The sequence below is a fragment of the Hyaena hyaena genome, unplaced genomic scaffold (assembly GCF_003009895.1).
Source record: "Hyaena hyaena isolate Hyena2069 unplaced genomic scaffold, ASM300989v1 scaffold_436, whole genome shotgun sequence".
NCBI classification, from domain to species: domain Eukaryota; kingdom Metazoa; phylum Chordata; class Mammalia; order Carnivora; family Hyaenidae; genus Hyaena; species Hyaena hyaena.
The window spans coordinates 328,617-353,748 of record NW_024081068.1 but is presented as its reverse complement, the minus strand read 5'-3'; the positions used below and the strand labels follow the sequence as shown (position 1 = coordinate 353,748).

The window sequence follows — 25,132 nt, the reverse complement described above, 5'->3', positions numbered from 1 at the left end:
TCAAGTTTGGTAGGTTAGCCTTTGAATTACCTTTGCCAGTCTGCTCAGGAGAAGGCGCCAGAGAAGTCATTGTGACACTGTCAGTCTGAGACAATGAATCAGTCCCTGTGATTTTGTTAGGAACGAGATTTGAGCTTTAGGGAAGTTTTTCTTTCAAGCATCCTTTTTCCCCCTGCTAGAAGTAGTCATATGATTGCCCAAGACCCACAATGGACATAGGGAGAGGGAAGGAAATATTCTCAACATTTCAACAGTGGCAGTGTTTGTTGATGTTGAAGACATGGGCAGGTGTTATTTTAATCAAGAGCTATGTTTTTCTAATGGCTAGACTTCCTATACAGATTCCTGGGTCCATAGTTAGCTCTGTGCACCGTACATGGCCGTTTAAAACAGACACTGTATTAAAAGAAGATTGTACGCAGAATTTCAGAGCATCATAGAATTTTAGATCTGAACCACCAGGAAAATGCCAGGGAATTTGTTACCTAGGGTTTTTGCATATTTACTCATTCTTCACATCCTTTACACATTCAGGGATTATATTTTTTTTCCAGCTATTTTGCATGTTCACTTAGTTGCCAAACTTTGAAACCCTCTGAGGAGAGCAATGCTGCTAATCTCCAAAATATTTACATTTGAGGCCTATCTTTTACATGATTACATTCTAAAACACTCTTTACGTAAAATATCTCTCCCTATCCTATATGCAGGGCCATTGAGAATTAAGACAAAATCCTTCTCTACCGCCACATACCTTCATTCTTTTGGGTAGGTTGATTTAATACTGTGTTTTTCTAAACAAGGGAAAACAGTTATAGTTCCACCTCTTATGAGCTTCCTCTCATATGAGTTGTAAGTTCAGTATGTGCACATATGTGAGATTTCAAGTGCAAAAGGAGAATAGAGTAGGAAACAGATTTTCATAGTCCCCGTCTGGGTCCTTGTGCCGGTGCCAACATAAAGCTATTCGCTGATCAGTGAGTAGTATCATGTTGCCTGGCTCTCAGGAGACGGATTGGAAAATCCAAGCTTAATAAGCAGATCAATGGGGCGGGGGAGTTAAGATGATTGTATCACATTCCAATGTCATGCAGTGTTGTCAAAAACTTTTTCTCCAGACACAAAATTACAGGAGGCATATAGATACCTTTCAAAATGTCAGTAGAGGGGGTTGAAGGGGAATTTAGTTAAGAATAGTGGAAATTTACCATTTCTCCCAGGAAGCATACACTGAGAGCATCTGGGTATCTCAGGGTAAAGGGTGAATTGAATGTGGGTAGGGGAGGAGGGCTACCGTGAATCCAAGGAGGTACATGAATTAAGCTCAGTGTCTCCAGAAAAGGGGACCTCTGGGTGGAGATGTGAGCTCTCAGGCCCAGAGGAAAGTCCAACTGCTTACTCAGTTTTTACGAACTTACAGTAGCTGTGTTTGCACCCCTCTGCAGAGCCAGGGGGGATATGTGGGGCCAGTCTTAAGAGAATCATTCATTACCATTTCTCCTCCTGTCACACTTTTTCAACTTAAATATAAGGGCTGGTTTGGGTTGAAATTCAGATTTTCCACATTTCTCAGGTTTCTCTGCTTCCCTCAAATTTCTTGCCACCAACTTATTGATGTATGAAATTTCTTTAACCTGAGACAAAAACAATCCGTTGTCAGAGATAAGACTATAAATCTATAAAGGCTATATATATGTATATTTATTTATATAAAAGGCTATTTGTATACGTATGTGTGCATAAATATGTATATATATAAAGACTATTTTATTTATTTTTAAAGGCGATTTATATAAATCTAGGAGACTGTAAATCTAAGACTATAAATGAACCTGTGATTTAACTCACTGAATGGAACTTGGCTTAACTTAACGCTTCCTGGATACCTGCTCTGTGCTTTGTACTAATGAGGGGGGAAAACAACAACAAAAAAAAAAGAATGAGAAAGGCTTTCTGCCTTCCTGTGAGTTGGGGTGAGAAGGTGGGAAACCATCTGATGATTACAGTGGGAGGTGACGACGGGGAGGACAGCAGTTGCCCTATGTCTCTTCCCCAGTGTGTTCCCTCCGTTTCTGTCAGTCCCTGACTCATAATCGAGGCTTATTATTTCTTTAAGTTGATGGATACGTGGCTGAACATAAAGTCATAAGGGCTGTTACAAATGTATATACAAGACATGGAATATTGATTCAGAATAAGGGATGAACATCCCTGCCTTGGAGGGACTCAGATAAGTGATACTTCAAGGGGATATTTGCACCAGGTCATGTGGGATGAATAGGAGTTGTCCAGAGCTTCCAGACTAGTATTTCAGCCAGAAGAATTAGCTTGGACAAAGGCAAGAAGGCGTGAAATGGCAAGAATGTTGAGGGAGTTGCAAACATGTAACAATCCTAGGCAGCAAGTATAATGGGAGTCAAAGAATTATGGCAGGTAAAGGTCATCCCATGAAGGGCTGTCCTTCATAAATAAGTGACATGCTGATGTGGTCAAGGCAGGGGCTGCTAGGTAGCAGGGTGGGCATGGAAAATAAGGACCAAAGAAACTTGTTTTCTCCTCACACTTTTAACAGATGATCTTGTTTACCTTAAAAAGTATTGGGATTTGGAAACTAATTAGGGAGGCATTTCTTAGTATAGAGACAACAGAGCTTGATGAAGTATATCAGTGCTGTTCCAATGAGATTTTCTATTTTGAAAAGGTATTAAAAGAGAGAGTCTGCATTTTCAAAGCTTAGAGTTTTATTACTAGATGATTGTGTAATAGATAAACTACTTTACAATGTAATCTGTCAGTTAACAAGTGGGTTTTCTGCCTGGTTCCTTTGAACAGTGTCTTCCTTATAGGGTTTGAGATAGTTAATATACACATGGCTTTCCAGAGACTTGTCCTGTGAGTAAATCAAGGCACACCTGGTGGGGTGTGAGGCTTCCTACCTTACAACATGACTTGGATTTCCTGTACTGCCCATAGGGTGTTTCACTGTTATGTACATAAATCTACCTGAAGAATTGGATAAGATGGGTACTCTCTTTAGTTCAGATGTGTAATCCCTTTAGTTTAGAGAGAAGATCTGTAATGGAATTCTTAGTTTCTTTGGTCTGTTTGCATGCCTTTAACTTGGTGGAACATATTTCAATTTTAAATGAGACCTACATTAATAGAAGGTGGTTTCTTAGACTTTAAATATGTCTACTATTTTAATAACAACTTCAGAGTCATATTGAGTTGAAATTGCTACCAGTCTCCCTTCCCACAGAGTTCAGCTACTGCTAGTGTTGTTTTCCTTTCTTCCTCTCCTTGCATTCTATTAATTTGGGGATGAAACAGCCCCTTTTTCTGCATGTTGAAGTTCAATGTATGTTCTCTACTGCCAGAGGATTTAATGGAGAGGGAAAGGCTCTTGGCTGATTGTATTAGTTCAGCAGTTTTAGAATAAGATGTTTGTGGGGAGGGGGTGGCAGAATCTTCAGTCATTGATTCTCTCTTTATAACTTTGCCCTTTTAGCTGGAACAGATTACCTGTGCAGGGCTTTTGGCCTTGCTCAGACAGAATCACAAGGAAGAAACTTTACATAAACCATTTATACTCAATGTTTGGTATGCTAGCAACATAAATCAACAACAATATCCATTACAAATTCATCCCTTTATCAGTATTATCCTGATAGAACTGATCCCAGTGTGTGGGAATTTGAACCCTGATTCAATACATCTAGCCCCGAGTAATTAATTATTCAGGGCACAGAGAACCTGGCCCCTGCAATGTAGAGTAATTCTTCCTGGTCAGCGTGAACTCCACTGACAATAATAAATAGAAAACATCTCTAGTGATGCCAGTATTTTAAAGTGATTAATCATCTTCCCCCCTTTCCCTCCCCCTTAGTTTTCTTTAACTAGGATTTTTCAGCAATAAATCTTTAACAATACAGGTAGGAATTGTTCTGTAATTAAATTTTGCCCTGCTTAATTTCTTACCTTTTATGTGCGATTAAAAAAAATGTTACATTTTAAGGAGCTCTGATCAAAAGTCAGACCAAGAAAAATCCTTTTATAGAATGCTGAGAGAAGTTCTATGGAGGATTAAGCTCTTGGTTTTGAATATTAGATAGAGCACATACTCATAAAAATTGTTAATCAACACCAGTTGGGGTGTCAAATATTCTGAGGTTTTGAATTGCTTCACTTTCGTGCATACGGGTTGTCTGTATTAGGAAAAGTCTGACATATACATATGTTCCCGAACTGCAAGAATAATTACTTATTTCTTAACTTTCAGATAATTGATGTGAGCTCCGTAGGAAAGGGATGTATTTTGCCCTTTCGGCGGTACACAAAGTGCACTTGGTGAAATGGCAGGTAAATGCCTGACCGAGAATGACCATGTATTTTTGAATCATGCCCTATAGAGCTGAGCAGCCATCATGTAGATTCCGGGTGACAGGGACAGATGTGACTTATCTGTTGTGACACACTTCTGTTCCACCAGTCTGTGGCTCTAGGTGACTCCTGTCCCTCCTCTGCTGCTTTCCCCTGCTGCAGGACAGCACAATGATGCACGGATGAACCTTGCCATCGCCCTCACTGCTGCCAGGTACGGGGCTGCCACAGCCAATTACATGGAGGTCGTGAGCTTGCTCAAGAAGACAGACCCCCACACGGGGCAAGAGCGAGTGAGCGGTGCACGGTGTAAGGACGTCCTCACAGGTATGCCGAAGCCCTAGCAGGGAGGTGTTGCTTAGCATCTTGCCTTGCCGATGTAATGACTGAATCATAATTTTTCTGTCACTTCTCTTTTATTTAAGCCAGATTTCTGAGTCATATTAATTATATTCCTCATTGTCAACAATGACTGGTTTAACATGAAAATTTTCCCTTGTGGTGCTTGGCAATTTTTCCCCTTTGTGTTAAATAATAATAATGATAATGATAATAATAAATGCCCACAAAAATTCCCACAGCTATGAATGTATTCCGTTTTCTTTACAAAAACATGTTATTAATAAAATTAAATAAGTGTGCCAAGTTCCTAAGTAAGTGACACAACCAGTGCATTTATACATTGTTAGAGTCAATCACTTTAACTTTGCTTAGATTTTCCATTCTTGTCCTGGTTCTGTGGCCACGTAGACAGGGTTTCCAAATCACCTCGTTTCCTTGAACAAAACTGACACACTGAGACATACGCTGTCTCACGGCAACGCTGTTTACACATTTGAGTTTTCAGGAGAAAGCGGCTTATTTACTCATCCCACTTTCTTCACGTTTGGCGCTCAGACGCCCGGCACTTTGCAAAATAGACTGAGAACCGAGATGACAAAGTGGCGTGCTCTTTCTTCAGTTTGGACTTGTGTTTGGTAAATTTACCCGGATGCACGCTCTTTGTGTGGCTTTTCAGTAACTCTGGCTGCTCGTGTCACTTAGTGTCGTGCACAGTGTACTTTGCCATAGGTTAAGTTTATAGGTGAATTAATAACCCAAAGCATCAGTGAGCAGGGAAACAAATGGAGTATGTGATTGATGCTGCTTTCTTTCACAGGGCAGGAATTTGATGTGAGAGCCAAGTGCGTTATCAATGCTACGGGACCTTTCACAGACACCGTGCGCAAAATGGATGATAAGAACGCCGCGGCTATCTGCCAGCCGAGCGCTGGTGTCCACATTGTGATGCCTGGTTATTACAGGTGACTGCACGCCAACTCTGCGTTGTTGCGAGGGAGGCAGGGAATCAGCTGCATTAATTCTTTCGGCCCACTTTTTTAAAAAAAGTTTATTTATTTTTGATAGAGATTGAGAGAGAGAGCATGGGCTGGGGAGGGACAGAGAGAGAGAGGGAGACACAGAATCTAGAAGCAGGCTCCAGGCTCCCAGCCGTCAGCACAGAGCCCGACTCACAAACCATGAGATGATGACCTGAGCCTAATTCCGACGCTTAACGGACTGAGCCACCCAGGTGCCCTCAGCACACTTTTCTTATTGGATGGTCCAGCTTGCTATTCAGAATGAGGAGAATAAGCAAAGAAACTCTTCCAAAACACAAAATACAATCCAGACTTGGGAATTTCTCAGCTTTTATGACAATGCTCACTGCTAGCCGTTAATTATTTGGGATCTATTGTACTTTCTTCAGTGTACTCACCGTCAGAAATTAAGCCTTAGTATTTTTGAATGTTAATTAAAATATTAAAGGTAAATTTCGTTTAAAAAATTCCATGAAGGGCATATTTTAATTCAAACACTAAAAAATTAATTGTGTAAAATACTCAAATTTGTTTATGAGGAATCTAAAAACGAGGGCTGCTCAGGTATTCTTATGTTTATTATAACTTTTGAAATGCGTTGTGAAAACTGTCACAGCAAATCACGTTGGATGTGATGCCTGATCTCTCATATTAACAAGATCATTGTCAGTGGAGAAGTGGGTAGGGATAGAGATGGAACAAAAATGGCTATTCATAGAAAATCATTGAAGTTGAGTGATGGGCACATTACTCTTCTATTTTTATTATATTTTTGAAACTTTTAACAAACTAACAAAGAAACCTTTAGATGGTTTCAGTTAAGAAACTAATAATAATTGGGTCTCATGTACATTTCAAGACTGTTGTGGAAAAAATTCATGTAACCATGCCAGGAGTACAGAACATGTGTAGCATTTCTGTCTCCATATGTAGTAAATCTAGTAGGCAAATCAGTAATCTTGTATGGAGTAATGATCTAGGCTCCAGGTAGTTATTATGATATTATCTATAGCTGAGAAATACTAGAAACTGCTTAAGTTCCTCACCTTAATAGAATGGATAAGTAAAACATCTTGTGCATATCTGCACAAGGGAATATTATATAGTCATTAAAATTGTAATTATAAATAACTTTAGCATTTTAGGAAGACATTAGTGACACAATGTTAGTTCAAAATGAAGGCTATAAGATGAAATGTGTAATGTGATCTAAATACGACGTAAGTATATAGAAAAAAGACTACAAGGAAATACATTAAATACTAAAGGTGATTATCTGTAGGTAATTCGATTATGGATGACAGTTAAAGGTGATAATTTCTGAGTAATGTGGTTAGGATGAGAGTTATCTCTTCCATATTTTAATAAATTTCTGTAAAGTTATATAAATCTTATATAATAGATGATTAAATGGATGTGTAGATTCTATATTGATTATCTGCATTCTCCTGGGACTCTATCCTGCTATGTTACATAATACTGCTGCTTCATCCATTTCCCAGTAACCAAATCTTCTTGAAAAGATTCCAAAATCCACCTCAAGATCCACCTCATACACTCCAAGTGTACCAAGTTCACTTCTACCAAGAAAAATATTATACTTCTATTAAGAAAAATATGAAAGTCCATTTTTTAGCCACCAACCTCTAAGGTTTCTTTCTCATTTTTAGATGTCTATGTGTAATAAGTAGACCATCATTATTATTCCATTTAGGACTGAAGAAAGCAAGGTGTTTTCAGCCTTGATAATAAAAATTTATGCAGTGGTACTTAATAGTTTTAAAAACAGCTAACCAGAGTTTAGTTAAATGAAAAGGAGAGAAGTAAATATATGTAAATATGCAAATATTTCTTAATAGAGAGAGAGGTTTTTAACAATAGTTTCATTCATAACTATATGCATTTATTTTGTATTGGATTAAAAATATGCAAAAACAGCTAGTTTATAAGGGGTTTTTTGGAGGGGTTTGTTTTTTAATATCTTTTAGACTATAGCTATAATACCTAAACTATAAACACACACATTATCATATTTGTTTAGATTTTAGTAGATTCAGTATATCCTCTCGTGTATTATGTTTCATGTTTTCTTCACTATTGTCCTAGGATGTCAAATGACTTATTATTTTCTAATTTAATTCTGCTACTTAATAGATATCATTTGAGACAGGACATTTTATTCCTGTAAACTTTAGTTTGCCCATCATTAAAATGGGGAGGTGAGGATAAATTAAGGTGATAACCTTGATATCGAACTCAATGTTCATCACTTCACCTGGCTGACTGTGTGGCCTTGGCAAGCTACTTCTTTCAACTTCTGGTTCCTTATCTCAGGATATACCTAATTTGTGTACATCTAGACTGTGATCCTGTAATTACTTTGTATCTGTTTTGTTGACTGCTTTTCATGCAATGTCTGGCACATAATCGTGACCAGCAAATATTTTTCGAATCAGTCCTCCTAACTTTTTCGTGTTAACTTGCCCAAATAGAGATTGTTGCTTTTGTTTTAAGTTAAAACTTAATGTAACACCTATAAGGGATGTTTTTGATGTAGAAAAGTTAAAATATGAAAACAAAATATGATTCTTCATTTTATTGCTCAGATAACCCATGGCTACAAAAATAAATGTGTAAAAGTAATCACTGTAGAAAACAGAAAGATACAAAATGAAAAGGGAGAGCCACTCTCTTCTTCCTCATACCCGCCACCCCCACCTTATTCCCCACTTCAGTTGTTCTCTGGTAATCAGTAACGCTTCCTATAATTCCTTCTGTAAACCTGTGTGTTTATACTTCCCAAATGTCTATCCTTTTAAAGCATTTTACATGAAAGAGGTCGTGCTACACCATATGGTTCTGTACTATACTTTGTAATATGCTAATAACAGAGTAGATAGGTGTTTTTAAAGAAATGTAAATATATATCACCTGGATGTAATATTTTCAAAACCAAATGCCTTTCTTAATCCCCAGAATTTGTCAGTAGCTTCAGGGCACCCATAAGGCATGAAAGTGTGAGTTATAGCTAGGCCTGCTTCAGATGCAGTTAAGGGATCTCATGCTACTTTGGGAGGCATTAATGTCCCCATTTTTAGCACCTTGAACTATAACCACTATACATCCTGTCGGAAACCTTCGGGGAGTGGTTTACAGCCCAGTTCCCACGCAGGATCTGCTGCAGATGAGCTCCTTGGTTTTGGATAGTGGCCTGGATTAAGGGTTTATTCCTTTCTAGTACTGACCTTAAGGATGACCAGAGGGATGGTTTTGCTCTCCGTCTCAACTCATTGTCTTGGGTGGGGTTGTGGGATGTCAGACTGAAATTGCTATCTGGGCTCATCAGTTAGTTGTCGCACTCAGTTAGAGTTGAAGGATTCCACCAGGTCCTCAGGGATGAGTCAGACCTCCTGGGGCGGCCCTATAAACTGGCTGATGGTACCTTAAGGCCTAACACTTCCACTAGAACCTGATCACTTTAGAAATATGGTGAGTCCAGTAGCCACTGATTTGTTGAGTGTAGGCTGCTAAATGTAGGGCAAGGACCATGGGTATATCTTGTTGGGCTGTTTTTGGAGTATCTTTATGGCACGTACTAAGCTTGTTATGACCCTCACTGCCATGTGCCATGGTAGCGGACTCTTTTGTTTGGATGATTTTAGTTTCCAAAAACCCAGCACACAGAAATCACTTGTTTTTAAAGGTACTGTTCAGTTCACCCAAAGAACAAATCTGAAATTTCCATCTGAGTTGTGGTTAGATGCAGCAGCAATGCACAATGACTTACATACATGAAAATGATCATCTCCTCCTTCTACCTATAGGTGCTTCTTACCCCTGACAAGAGGCCAGGCTTTGGGGGTGTTGTTGTTGTTGTTTCTATATTGCTGTGTGCATACTGTTAGCTCTCACACTGGTTGCTAAGTTGTTAACAATAAATTGATTTCAGCTTAAATAAGGGTACTTGAGAAAGGCAGTGGTCTGCACGAGAAAAATGTTCCCTATGTTTAACCCTAGATGCACACATAAATTAGCAGCAAGGTTCTCCTCCTGATGTCAAGGGAATCATACATATTGAGAAAAGACCCACACCTCCCTGTCCTGTATGGGCCATCACTACAGTTGCCCTCCATTTTCAAACTTTAGTGTGACCTTGCTGAAGTAATCCTTCATAAGAAAATAAGCGTTTCCCTAAGGGAGAATATGAATTAGGTAATTTAGAACTGATGAAAGGTATTTCCAAGTGGATTCTTAAATTTTTATACCGTTCATTAGTAGCTTTGTCTTCCCTCTGTGCTTGTTAATTTTATGTTTGACACATATGTCTTCGCTTAAGCAGTTGATTCTCTACAGGATCCAGTTATGCGTGTGTTGGTAACCATCACCTTCACCCTTTAAACTGCTTTTATTGCACTGAAAGGTTTTAAAGGATTCAGTAGTTGTGCTTTCCTAATAACATTTCATGTCTAGGTTGTTGAATATTATAATTGTATGCTAAAATTTATCAACTTTATTGAGTTTCTTAAGCACCTCTTATGATATCTGGTCTATAAAATGATAATGCATAAAATATACCAACGTAGAGTTTATAGTTTGTTCCTTAAATATTAGGACATGCCGTTTATTCTTTTGTTTCAACATGGTACTATTAATCAGATTGAAAGCTTGAACTCGGAATGAGTTAATTCCCAGTCCCAAAGTGACTGACGTAATGTAAGGGCATATCAACCCAGGATCAAATCAGTTGCTTACAAAATACATAATTAACTAGTGTCTTTTAAGATTTTTTTTAGAGAGTCTTAGGACAAATACAAAGACAAACATATAAAATACTCAATACTTTTAGTTTTCAATATATAAAAATGTAAGTAAAATTATTTCCTTCAACCCAGAGTAAAGATGAAATCTTAGCTTAAGGTTTAAATGATTGACCTGCTTCTGTGGCACATTTTGCATATGCTAAGTAGGACTGTGGCCCACTCTCTCCGTGTCTCTCAAAGATTCTGTAGACAGTGGTTCTTTTTACAAAGGCTGCGTAGAAATGGCAGCATTTCATGGGACTCATGGATGTTTGCAACAGAAGATTTACACTCTTTGTGGTTTACATAAGGAAGATGCATTAGCTGAGCTGACTACAGATTTCTTTCGTTTTTAACAAGTTATTTTGTAGGGTTTTTTTTTTTTTAATAAGCTGTATGCCCAACATGAAGTTTAACTCAGGACCTCACGATCCAGAGTCACATGCTCTACCCCCTGAGCCAGACAAACACCCCTAGATATCTTTTTCATAAAATAAATTCTTTGTGTTTACTTTTCAACAGTTGTTAGGCTCTCACCCTTACAACTGAATCAATACAAGTTTTTTTTTAAAAGTTTTTATCAGGGGAATGATCAACATAAAAAGTTGATGCTTTGCTCTTTAAAATTTGTGGGTAGAGGAGGGACTTGTTGAAATTTATTCAAACCAAATGGAATTGTGTTTTCTATTTAAGAAATTTCATTAATAGAAGCTGAAAATACCTTTTTAACATTGGCTGGCTTGAGAATTCAGTCAGATTGAAACAGGTATCTGAAGATTTGTAGGGCCTAACTATTTGAACATGACACTTTAAGATACTCCCACACCTTTATCAGCTTCTCCAGATTTCTTTGAATGGTTCATGAATGCATGAGAACAATAGTTTCTACTGATTTAATGACACAATTGGACAGATTTTGTTAATATTTTTAGTTGCCTATTATTTCTAGTGTGTTTTATACTTTGGTTTCAAAATATTAAGTATGTGTTAGCAAAAATTGACTAATATTATGGAAGATTTTGTGTAATCTGTCAAAGCAGGCATCTTTGAACCTTGATTTAATAGCATAATACATTAGCCTCTTATGTCTGTTTAAAGATTGTCATTGCTAAGATATTCTTCTCCCTTTTTAACCTTTCCCTCATACGTTGTTACATAATAGTAGAAAACCGAACCCTTTTCTCATTGATGTACTTCTTGAGATTTCTATAAAATTGAAGTAAAGTAAGAAATTTCACATTTGATGAAGTGGTGTAAGTTCATCTAGGTACAAAGGAGTAAAAGAACTTTTTATTTTTTTTTTAAATCACATTTTGGTTTCTGGAAACTTAGAGCCTTCACTTTTCTCATGTACTTCTGAGATCTTTCACAGAAAGATGTGCCAAATGTCAAATGTCCCAAGAAAATACTTTTCATTGACTTGAAAAAAGGCTGAAGAGCTATCCTTAATTCACCATCATAAAATGAATTATAGACATTTACCCTGCTGACATGGTCTGATGTCAACAGTCCAAGGAATATAAAAACCAAACAATTGGACAGTCCACTTTCTTAATGAACCTTAGGTTGTTGAGAGAGTAGGGTTGGTTCCGCTGTGAATTATATTATCACAGGTGTTCCCTTATCTTTTTGTTACCAATAATATTTTTTTGTTTAGAAATTTCTAGGTTACAGTATTGGCAGTTAAAGTAATAGTTCATGTGTTTCTTGTTTGTTTATACGAGAATTAGTGAATCGAGTAGCTTTTAGAATGCAGATTAAGGATTAAACGTCTGCTAATTTCAGAAATATATGACCCTTCTTTTTACATCAGCCCAGAGAGCATGGGACTTCTTGACCCAGCAACCAGCGATGGGCGAGTTATTTTCTTCTTACCCTGGCAAAAGATGACTATAGCTGGCACTACCGACACTCCAACTGATGTTACACACCATCCCATCCCTTCGGAAGAAGATATCAATTTCATTTTGAATGAAGTGCGTAACTACCTGAGTTGTGATGTTGAAGGTAACTGATGAATTCCTTTGAGTTTGTTTTCCTTCTTTTATATCTCCCAGCCCATCCCAGCTCTTACTGGTAACTGCACATCTCTAGTCTGACTCCTCTTCACACCTGACTTTTCTGTACTGACCACTTCTCCTGGAAGATTTATGGGAACCAAATGATACCACAATGCGAAGAAGCTGCTTTTTTCCCCCTCTGCTTTCTCCAGCCACATGAACCTCATACAGTTCTTTCCTGATAATTTCTAATGGCTGTACATGAGCTCTAAACAGTCATGCTCTCTGAGAAGAGTGTGAAATGTTTGTATCACATTTTAATTTCTAGGGTTTAGGAAGATCTGATTTACAGATATGGAATATCCATAGGAAATAATTAATCAAAAAATGAGAGGATAGAGATATATAATCTAAGAAGCTTAGTGAGCTTTTCTATGTGAGAAGTAGATTGTTGACAGTGGATTTAGCTAAGAAGGATAAGTAATGCTAAATTATTTTATTATTATTATTTTAATGTTTAAATGTTTGTTTATTTTTGAGAGAGAGAGACAGAACATGAGCAGGTAAGGGGCAGAGAGAGACAGAGACACAAAATCTGAAGCAGGGTCTAGGCTCTGAGCTGTCATCACAGAGCCTGATGTGGGGCTTGAACTCACGGACTGTGAGATCATGACCTGAGGAGAATTCGGAAGATAAGCCCAACGAGCCACCCAGGTGCCCCAGTATGCTTTTTTAAATTGAAAGAGCCAAAGTTGACTTCTTTTTCATGCTAACCAGGGCATACTTACTTCGGTATGGATGCATAGTATTTTCTCTATTGCATGTATATAATGAATATGTCTTATCCCAGCTAGTTCCAGAAGTTTCATAACATTGTCCTTCCCTCTTTCCTATCTCAGTTAATATCCTTACCATCCAGTCACCCAAGACAGAAATGGCATGCTCATCTTTTTTTTTTTTAATAGTCTTGATTTATTTTAAAAGTTTATTTATTTTGAGAGAGAGAGAGAGAGAGCGCAAGGGAGAGGCAGAGAGAGGGGAGAGAGAGAATTCCAAGCATGCTCCATGTTGTCACCACAGAGCCCAATGCAGGGCTTGAACTCATCAATTGTGAGATCATGACCTGAGCCATAATCAAGAGCCGGACGCTTAACTGACTGAGCCACCCAGGCGCCCCAATCATTTTTGGTGATCTTTCCCTTTGCACATCCAGTCCAGTTCCTATCTATGCTCACTCTGCGGTATCCTGTAAACCCCCTCTCACTTCATCACCTGTGTCATTTCTCACTCGAGCAGCTGCACTGACTTTCTAACTGGCTTCCTTCAGTCAGATCCCTGTTCCCACTGTGCCATACGCATCCATCAGAAGCCTCTTTCTGAGACACCATTCTCGCCATCACTTCCCTGCTCAAAAACATCCTTTGGGTGTCTTCTCATTGACTTTCAGAGAAATTCTAAACTATCTCGCATGGCATTTAAGGCTCTTTACGAATTTGTCTTTGCAGGTTTATATTCAGCTACTCTGCCTTTCTGCATTCTGTGGTCTTATCACCTCCAAATCAGTTCATGTGCTTTTTAACCTCATGCTTTGTTTAAGATGAAGCCTTGCTCTGGGATGCCCTTTCCCCCACCTTCTCATTTTGACAAAATACTATTTCTACTTTGGAAACCACCTATTCTTTGAGCTTCTGTAGGATGATGGTCTAGTAGATCATAGCATTATGTATAGGCAAGAGTCTGAGGTGTATTCTCACGTGGAGCTCCTTGACGGTAAGGATTCTTTAGTCAGCTACGAACCTTGTTGTCTATTCATATGCCCCTCATTATTGGATTGAATTGAAATAAATTAGCAATAGGTGCTTTCAGGGTTTTTGACGCTGGTAACAGTTTGAAAACCTTTTCAGATTAAGATGGAAATTTTTAGATTCTGAAAAATACATAGTCTTCATCTTCTTATATTAGGAATCTTCTGTAATGTTGGCTTCAGTGGAGGGCAAAGACACAGTTTTCTTCTTGCCGTGACTCACTAAAATCTATGAATCTTTTTTCCCCAAAGGCCTTTTTGTCATCTTGTGATCACACATTTATAAACAAACTGCCTTAAAAAATTGTTCAGGGGACTCTCCTAGTTTAATTGAATGATCCATATTGTATAGATGGAGTTTCTTCTGATTTCAAGTAATGGATACATTTTCATTTTGGGTATCTACAATAATGGTCCAGATGTATTACATACTTGTAACTGAAATTTGTGTGACTTATGTCCGTCCTCTCACACACTCATATATACACACACAGTGATTTGGGAAATGGGCATGCCTTATTTAATATCTGTGTTTAAATACTCAAAATGCAATGCAATTTTAGCTGGATACTTTCTTTTGAAATATAGCAGGACTTTCATCTGGATGATTGTATTTCAGTGTATAAATGATTATCATTATGAATCCTGCTTCATTTTGCATTCACCTGAGTGTAACATTTGCCAAAAAGTGGGTTGATATTGGGCCCTAAGAGTAGGAAGTTTAGACTATTGGAGCAAGAAGTAAAATTAATTCAAGAGCAGAGAGCTCTATGTTGACAGTTTCCAAATCCTTAAAGTTCAAATGCAGTAAGATGAGAAATCTAACTGCTTATATGTGCGGCGAGGCTGGATGTACTGGAAACGGGTAGGTTCCAAAAGGCCACTGTGCCCATACTGTAGGTGGGGATTTCCACCAGTGAAATGAGCCTTGGGCTGTAGCAGACACTGAATCGTGTCCCCCCACCACCCCACTTTATTCTGCCTGTGAATAGATGGAGGACTTAGCAATACCTGCTGGGGCTTGGCTGGTCTCTAAGAGTCTTGTCTGTTAACATGCCTTTTGGTAGTCAGGCTAATTGGTAAAACTAACAAAGAGGGTTTTTTTTGCCAATTGTGATTTTGGGTAAAAGTGGCTGAAATTAGTATCTAAACAGTGCTATCCGGCCTTTTTTCCCAGCAGTCTGGGGACTCTTGAGATTAAAACCTCTCTAAGCGTCAAATATCTGGTGTAAAAGCAAAGGTGACCTCTGTTTCACATGCTTCATTTATTTCCGTGTGCATACCATCTATCACACTTGCCCACTTACCAGCTTATTCTTTTTGAAAGAATTAATTCATAAAGATTCCTCATAGTTTTTTTCCCCCATCTTTATTTCTGATTGACCAAGGTTCTCCTATGTGAGGAGTTATGCTCAGTCTTGATAGAATGCAGTTTGCTAATGGATGTCTATATCTAAAAGTGCAGACATTCAAGTTTGTATTTTCTTCCAAGGAATTTTGGTGTAATTCGATGTCTCTCCCATACTGATGAAATGTAAGAGAGAAACTCATCTTCGGGCACTACTCAGTTCTTTGGCCCTATGCTGGTGCAGCACATATTTTAATCTTTCCATTTGTCCATAATGGGTGATGCATGCTTTATTTTTTTAAACCCCTACAATTACAGAGCACTTTTCTATCTGCTAGATACTCTACTGAGCATATTGTCCTCATTATCTCTTTGGTTCCTCGTGACAACCTTACGAGGTGCACTCTGCAGTTCCCACTTTATAGACGTAGAAACCGAGGCCCCTTGACTTGAGTCTGATAGCCCCTGGTTTCTTCATGTTGGAGCCATGATGAGTACAAGTCAGTCCAGCTGTAATACCGGCGCTTCTAAGTACCGCACAGTACTCTGACTGGTAGTTCCGGGTTTTATGATGTGATATTATATCCACCAGGGAGTGGATTAAGTCTCTCAATTCATTTCCTGGAAGCTGCTAGACACTTGCAGAATGATAATGACCTTTGCTCTAGACAGACCTTATTTGGATTTGAATGTTAAACTGGAAGAGGTGTCACATCTCATAACTAATCCCTTGGGCCAAGCGGTCTTCTCTACAGATTTAAAAAATAAAAAGTTTATTTAGATCCTAGAGCCATAGTTGTGAAATGTTTTGCAGTCACCGGGGTTGACATAATCAGCTTAAAAGGATTTATTAAATGGATGAATAAGTAAAATTCTGACAACAGTTTCCGAGCCTCCCCAAATGGCTATATCCTTAAGGAAGGAAAAAAAAAAAGTGTCAAATCTTAACACTCCGTGCTGTTCTCAGCAGCTGCCACACTTCTGCAGAACGCGTCGCAACAATTCTGAAAAGCATTTTGCCTGTTGGGAATAAGACCATGTCTTCTTTTACCATTTTGAAAGCTTTCCATTCACAGGCTGGATTTTCTAGATTACTTGTTTGTTCTTTTCTGAAGCGGGGAATTGATAGCTGTGTGGTGTGCGTCGGGGCTGGGAAGAAAAATGATCTTTTGTAAAATGTATCATTAAGTCTGCTGGGTCAAGGTTAATCAGAAGGATGCAGCCAAGCTCCGACTTAACGGAATTGAGAGAGACAGAAGATTTGCCGCGCGCTTCATCCACATAGTTTTTCTGGAGTGCTCCTCCAGGCAGCGGCTTTAGTTGTACACAGGTTTCCACACATGCAATTAGTAGTGTTTATAGATTGCTGGTTATTCAATTAACAACCAAGCTGGCCATATCAACTCACTGCAGACCTGCCTTTTCCCTGCCAGAGATTGTACCAGGGTTATCAACTTACACAGGCTTGGATGTCTTCCAGCTGTTTAATTATAGTGTCACACGCTTTGCTTTTTCTAGTTTCATTAGTTTATAAATGTAATATGGTATCTTATTTCTGTGATTAACACTTCATTTCGGCAGGTTAAACATGCTGGTAGAGAAGTATTGATTTCTGACACTATTTCCCCTGTGTTCATTTAGATATTTTCACATGCTTTTTATTGATTCTTTTGGAAAGTGGCAAATATAAGAAAGAACGCCCCAAAACGTATGGCTAAATAACTCATGTGAAGCAAAGCCGCGCATTTAGCTCTTAATTGTCACATCCTGTGGGTTTCATTTTCTATTAATTTTTAAAACAAACACTTGTCTTGCCAAGGTTTTAAGAGTAAAAATATTCATTATAATTTGAAACAATTACACGGCACTTAGTCTTTTCAGCCAGCTGTGAAAAATGTCTGCCTAACTTTATTATTTATATTTTACTCTTTATATATTCTACATACTAAAACCTGCATTGGGATTGCAATAAAAATAATTCTTAAGCACTATGGCAAAAGGACTATTTTATTTTGTCACTATCTTTTTTGAAAACAGTGCCAAGTACGTTTATTCACTGTGGAGGCACTCACATGGGTTTTTAACATCTGGGCGTTTGGCACTTAAAAACTCAACTGAATGCCATCTGGGTGAGTCGGTCTAACAAGTGGTGTTTAATGAGGACTTTTCTCAACTCTAATAGTAGCGTTGTTTCCTGTCATCTTGTTTTATGGAAGCATTCATTTATGTTAAGAGAGAATACCCAGTCATTGAAATATACGGTCATTAGATACTTTATATATATAAAGCCTGGGATATTGGCTCTGAGGCCCAAATATTATTTCTTTTGATTTTGTAATATCAGCTGTTCTTGCTTGATATGAGACATTCAGAGTGTATTTTAATGTGCTGCTTCGTATTTATTGATCACTGTACATGACCCTTACTTGATGGAGTATTTAGGGTGCTGAGAACTATTGGAATTGACATTGCTGAAGACTGTCAACTTGGTGGGAAAAATGAAACAGTAATGAAATCTGGTTTAGCTATCCTGATAGTATGAGAACCAGAAAAATCAAGATGAATTTTTGAGCTCTGAAGCATAAAGGCCTTGATTTGAGTTATTTTCTTCACATATTATGCCTTGGAGAATTTAAAGTAGGTGATGTCCACTACCTACTCTTGGCTACAACCTGAAGGATAGAAAGGATTTCTGGGTAAGAACTTGAGGGTAGGAGTACTTAATTTGATAAAAATAGTTTTCATTTCTCATAAACTCATGAGATTAGTAGCAGAGGAGAATACTTTGAAATGACAAATACAGAACATGTTAGAATGGTAAAGTTTTGTGGGGAAAGCACACTATTATAGCAGATTGTATTCTCCTGAGCAAAGGAAATGCAGTCAGATTTCACTGAAAGGCTGCTCAATTAGGGATGTGGGCAAGGTGGCCCTGGTGGAAGGGACCCAGCCTGATGATCTCCCAGGACCAGGCTGCGATCTACTACTTGGGGATTTTTATTCTAGAGCCGCCTTGTGTAATATCATAGCCTGTGCATGTGCATATCAAGTGGCCATTTCATTTTTAATTAGCTAAAATTAAATAAAATTTGAAATTCAGCTCCCCAGTCACATGAACCACATTTCAAGTGCTTAATAGGTTCATGCAGCTTCAGCTAGTGAATTGGACTGTGTGGGTACAGGACATTTCCAGCACTGCAGAAAAGTCTACAAACAGTGCTGCTCTACAGAATCTAGACGTATTTATACACACTTTTAGAGAAGGAAATACTCGATTTAAGAGAGTTGCTGAATCTGTATTTAATAAAAACAAAAACAAACAAACTTCCAGCAATAAGAAGGTTCAAGAGGTGATGAATTTAGTGATTCTGCCAAGTCTAAGGCACACGGCCCTTATTTCTCTTCACCCTTTCACCCCCTAAGTTGGCTTCATCCTGAGGTTGTTTCCTCCATGGTACACTATGGCTGTAGAAATTTCAGGCAGAATTAAAAGATATCTTAACGATTCTCTATTCTGTCTACTGCTTTTGCATCTCTTTTCATCAAAGAGTTTTAATTAGGGTTTGTTTAACAGTGTGCAAGGTTTCCACTGTGGGTGAATAGGTGATAAGGAGAGAAACATGTTAGTTCAGTTAGTTGCTGTCTTTTATACGTGAGGTTAGAATTCATGTTTTGTGTGTTTACCTGTGCTCTGCCCAATGGACATAGGTTATACCGATGGCCCTGACCAGTCATTACTTAATTCCAGTGGTGGGGAGCTACAACCACTTTATTCCTCAGCAGGAAATAGCATTTTGAATAATCTCCAAAAATCATTAAACCTCAAGTTTGGGAGAAAACTGATAGATAGCCTGATCTAACCACCCTCTGGTCTAATAGTAGAAAAATCCTGCCCTGCAGAACATAAAGACTGATTCATAATTTAAGTATGATTTAAAATTTGATTATCCTTACATGTATCTTTTGAAATAAATTTAATCCTGGGGCGCCTGGGTGGCTCAGTGGGTTAAGCGTCTGACTTCGGCTCAGGTCATGATCTCACAGTTTGTGGATTTGAGCTCTTCAACGGGCTCTGTGCTGACAGCTCAAAGCCTGGAGCCTGTTTCGGATTCTGTGTCTCCTTCTCTCTCTGCCCCTCCCCCACTTGCACTCTGTCTCTCTCTCTCTTTCAAAAATAAACGTTAAAATTTTTTTGAAAAAATTAAATAAATTTAATGCCAACATTTATCTGATAAAATTCTGAGGTTAAAAAGCTGAATGCCTAAGATATAAAGTAAATTAAGGTTCCTAGCACATTATGAACTCTTCTTGGCAGCGTTTTCTTTTTTTGAGTATCAACATCAAGAATAAGAGTTAAAAGTGGTGTCAGTGTACATATTGTCTTACCTAATATTTCCCTGTGAATGAAAACCTTGGATATTTTAGTTTGGTCTTTTTGTTTTCAACAACACAATTTTGCAGATGTCTTTCTCTGGCTGATATAACAGAAAAGGCAAAGAAAAAAAAAGGAAAGGAAGGAAAAAGGTAAAAAGCATTTGCACAAAGACTATTTGCATATGCTTCAAATTTACTCCAGAGAGTCTCATTTTCCATCAAATAATTTTAAAATCAGTCAGAGGGCTTTAAGAGTCGAAGCCAAATTCCTGATCAGTGTGGCCACCTAAGGAATTTCACAGACACGCGCTGCAGACGTTGCGGTGACCACAATGACGTTGTATGTGGTTGGCTAAGGTTTATTTTTGACTCAGAGGGCTATTTGAACTCTAATGGAAAATAGTGGTAATTTCCTAGTTAGGGTTTTTGTAAAGATTAAAACATTGCATGATTTGTGTTGAGGTTACACAAGACTTTTGTGGAATTGTGTGAAGCAAGAATTAACCCTCATTCCGTGGAAGCCTTTAGGATTAAACCTAATGAAGAAAATGCACAGATCAGAGGGGCAGGTTGAGGAATGGAATGCCAGCATTCAGACTCCCCTTAGGTCTTCAGGTAATAAGACTGGAAGCCTTACGCTTTCTGCACCACTTTATGATGTTGCTCTTTACCTCAGATCCCATGTTTAGATGGGGATTTGATTAACCACCACTGTAGATGTGTATGGGTGCATCTTCTTTCAGATTATAGTCATGTTAAAATTGTGACCCTCAAAAAATAAAAATGAAATTAAAAAAAAAAAGTGTGGCCCTCAAGGAGCAGTATTAAAACATGCCAAATTTACCTTAGTCGAATTTGTCTTTACCAGAAATCTGTTTGTTTTTTTTTTAATTTGAGATCGAGATGGAGGGATTATCTGTCATCAGGATAACTTGTTTTTAAAATGTTTTGTGTTTGTTTATTTTTAAGAGAGAGACAGAGCGTGAGTGGGAGAGCGACAGAGAGAGAGGGAGACACAGAATCCAAAGCAGGCTCCAGGCTCTGAGCTGTCAGCACAGAGCCCGATGCGGGGTGGTAAACTCTTGAACCACAAGATCATGACCTGATCTGAAGTCAGACAGTTAACTGACTGAGCCACCCAGGCGCCCCTCAGTATAATTTGTTTTTAGGGTCTTTCCCCTGTACTTTGTTCGGCACTTTTAAAAAAAATTGTTTTAATTAAAAAATAAAAAATTAGACTATATTCCAATCATTTCAAAGAGTCTTTGTAACTCTTTACATAAAGAGTCTGCTGGGATACTTTCTAAATACTTTTCAGGTGGTGCTGTGTGTAAACATAGGAGGTTCACTGTCCATGGGCACACTATGAAGCACTGAGTGGGATTGAAAATCCACACTGCCGGGTGCTCACAAAACTGTGCTCCCTTGAATGAAAATTTTAATTTGAACTGAGGCTGGGCATGGTATGGGCTGGTAGGGGCCCTGATACTTCTGTATTATATGTAAAATATTTTCTTAATCTTCTGAGACTTGAAGCATATCAATTTTTCCTTTTGTCTTGATTTTTTAAGAATTATGATTAAATATATATCTGTATATGTAATACAAAATTTATCATTTTAACCATTTTTAAGTGTACAGTTCCGTGGCTTTAAACCTATTTACATTTTTGCACAACTGTCACCACCATCCATCTCCAGAACTTTCTTATCCTCCCTAACTCTGTACCCATTAAACATGAACTCCCCGTATACCACCTCCCCAATCACTGCTGATCACCCTTCTACTTACTGTCTCTATGAGTTTCCCTTCTCTAGGTATCTCACATAAATGGAACTAGACAAAATTTGCCCTTTTGTGAATGACTTATTATATTTAGCATGTCTTCCAGGTGGCATGTGTCAGACTTTCCTTACTTTTTAAAGCTGAACAATATTCCATTGTACATCTAGACCACATGTTGTTTTTAGAATTTTTAAAATGTTTATTTATTTTGGGGAGAGAGAGAAAGAGAGAGCACAAATGGGGTAGGAGCAGAGAGAGAGGGGGATAGAGTTTCTGAAGTGGGCTCTGTGCTGACAGCAGTTTCTGATGTGGGGCTCAAACTCATGAACCATGAGATCATGACCTGAGCTGAAGTTGGACACTTAACCAACTGAGCCACCTAGGTGCCCCTAAACCACATATTGGTGGTCACCTGAGTTACTTCCATATTCTGGCTCTTATGAATGATGCTGTTATGAACATGGGGGTGTACACATTTTCCCTGCTTTCAGTTTCTTGGGGGTGTGTATGTATCTGGCATTATAATTGCGAGATCATATGTAATTCTATGTTGAATTTTTTGAGGAAATGTCATATACTTACTCCTAGTGGCTACAGCATCTTACCTTCTCATCAGCAGTGCCCAAGGCTATCCCAGTTCCTCCACATCCTCACCAACATTTGTTATTTTCTGTTTTTATTAGTTATTTACAATAGCCATCCTCATGGACCTGAAGTTGTGTCTCCTTGTGGTTTTCATTTACATTTGTCTAGTGGTTAGTGATGTTGAGCATCATTTTATGTGTTCATTGGCCATTTGTAGATCTTTGGAGAAATATCTCTGAAAATCCTTCTCCCCTTTTTCAGTCACATGGTCTTTTTTAGTTATTGAGTTTTGAGTTCTTATATATTCTGATTACTAACACTTTGACAGATATAATTTACAAATATTTTTTCTCCTATTACATGGGTTGCCTTTTCATTCTGTTGATAATGTCTTTTGATGCACAAAAGTTTTTAATTTTGAGAAGTCTGTTTTATCTCTTTTTTTTCTTTTGTAGCCTGTGCCTTTGGTATCATATATAAGCAATCATTGCCAAGCTTCCTATCATGTAGACCTGTGTATATATTTTTCTAAATGTTTTATAGTTCTAGCTTTTATGTATAGGCCTTTGATCCATTTTGAGCTTATCCTTCTGCATGTGGCTACCCAGTTTTTCCATTGTCTTGATGTTGGGGTGCCTGGGTGGCTCAGTCGGTTAAGCCTCCGACTTCGGCTCAGGTCATGATCTCGCGGTTCATGGGTTCGAGCTCCGCGTTGGGCTCTGTGCTGACTGCGAGCTCAGAGCCTGGAGCCTGTTTCAGATTCTGTAGCTCCCTCTCTCTCTGACCTTCTCCTGCTCATGCTATCTCTCTCTCTCTCTCTCAGAAATAAATAAAACATTATTGTAAAAAAAAAAAAAAAAGACTATCTACAGTCAACTTTTCATCAGTGTGGTGAATAGCTGGGAATAAGATGAAGGAGGTAACACCCAATTCCAAGTCATGGTAGAAGCAAAATTGTACTTACTCTTCTTAAAGCATTTTTGTTGTTGTTGTTAAGTTTATTTATTATTTTGAGAAAGAAAGAGTGGGGGGAAGGAACAGAGAGAATGGGAAAGAGAGAATCACAAGCATACTCCACACTGTTAGTGCAGAGCCCAATGTGGGCCTCAACGTGGGGGCTCGATGTGATCCCATGAACCGTGAGATCATGACCTGAGTCAAAACCAAGAGGCAGACTCTTAATCGACTGAGCCACCCCCCCCCCCTTAGTCTTCTGTTATCCAGGGATAAATTAACTGGTTTATGAAAGTGAGTGCAGAAGGACCAGGTAAGTGTTCACTCCTCATAGTCTATATCATTTGGCAGCTGTTGGACTGGAGCGTTGGGTCAGTTCCTTGACGTGTAGAGTGGAGAAGAAAAGGGCTAAGCCATTCCTGAAGCTGATCTGGATAAAAAAGAATAGATTCTGAAAACTCTGCCCTTGGGTCTTGGCTTTGCACCTCACCGTACATGAGAAACATGGCTAGGCTACTCTCTATAGCCGTTTTTAGGCCAGTAACGAGTGCTATGCAGCAGCCATCTAATTCTATTGTAAACTCCATAAATTCTTGGTACAGAGTAGTAATTGTATTTTGACAGAGATAGTAAGAGAAATTTCATGGTATCTTGAATATTCTAAGACCTTCCATACACTGTAACACAAATATTGTACCTGTACAGGGAGGAGCTGGTATACCTGTTTTTGTGACAGTTAAAAAGATAATGGGATGAGAGAAGAAGAAAGGTATAGAGACCATCAAAAGTTGAAAGATGGTAGGTACTTTTAGTGGGTAAGAATATTAACTTTATAATCAGGAAGAACTGGGTTCTGATGTTCTACCATTTATAACATGTTTGCTTTGGGCTAGTCAGTTAAACTTTTTCAGGTTTTTGGATTTTTTTTTCCTTATCTGTATGGTGAGAATAATAATAACTGATATTATAGGTCTTTGTGAGATGAAATGAGATGAAATGTATATGTCAAGGGCTTTCACAAGTCTAGGCCTACTATAAATGCTAAGTAAGAGGGTAGCATTGATGAGGGGGAATAATATCCTATTACAGCCTTGTTTAGTAAGGATCTTCGTCTATCCTGAGAAGAGATAGCTAGATATATTCTAGGAGGAAATGTAAGTCATTTATCTATTGGTTCGTCTTTGTTTCTGCTTTGTTGTTGCTTTCAACTATTTTAGATTGCCCCAGCTGAGGGCCACTAACATGTGTTTCTTTTGTTTCCTCTCTGGTACCAGTGTTGTGATTTTCAGGTTCTTTGCTTTTTTTTTTTTTCTTTCCCTTTACCACAATTATCTTTGTAACGGAACAATTCTGTGAGTTTTAGTAGTACTTATCCACTCACTCAGTTGTTAAAGGGCTTCTTCTCCCTTTCAAAGTACAGATTCCTGGGTTCCTTTTACTGAATTCTGCCCTGCTTGTCAACTATGTCATCGCTTTGTTGAGCTTTCTTTGAGGAATCCTCTCAATCCTTACTGTTGATTCTTCCCAGTGAGAAGAGGTGATGTCCTGGCAGCCTGGAGTGGCATTCGTCCCCTTGTTACAGATCCCAAGTCTGCAGATACTCAGTCCATCTCCCGAAATCATGTTGTGGATGTCAGTGAGAGCGGCCTCATCACTATAGCGGGTATGGGATATTACCTTGTGTTTGGGGTGTGCTTCAGACAGGATCCTGAGTTAAATTGTCACCCCAGAATCTCCCTTGA

At 38.4% G+C, this 25,132-nt stretch overlaps 1 protein-coding gene across 5 annotated transcripts in view; it reads left to right on the top strand.

Moving 5' to 3' along the window:
• Window positions 1–25,132, top strand: part of GPD2 (glycerol-3-phosphate dehydrogenase 2) — a 225,550-nt gene that overhangs the window by 184,262 nt on the left and 16,156 nt on the right. For all 5 annotated transcript variants that reach the window (XM_039253007.1, XM_039253009.1, XM_039253008.1 and 2 more), the window contains 4 exons: window positions 4,543–4,707; window positions 5,540–5,684; window positions 12,354–12,547; window positions 24,919–25,053. In XM_039253007.1, coding sequence (XP_039108938.1) covers window positions 4,543–4,707; window positions 5,540–5,684; window positions 12,354–12,547; window positions 24,919–25,053 — 639 coding nt within the window. The remainder of the gene's footprint in view (window positions 1–4,542; window positions 4,708–5,539; window positions 5,685–12,353; window positions 12,548–24,918; window positions 25,054–25,132) is intronic.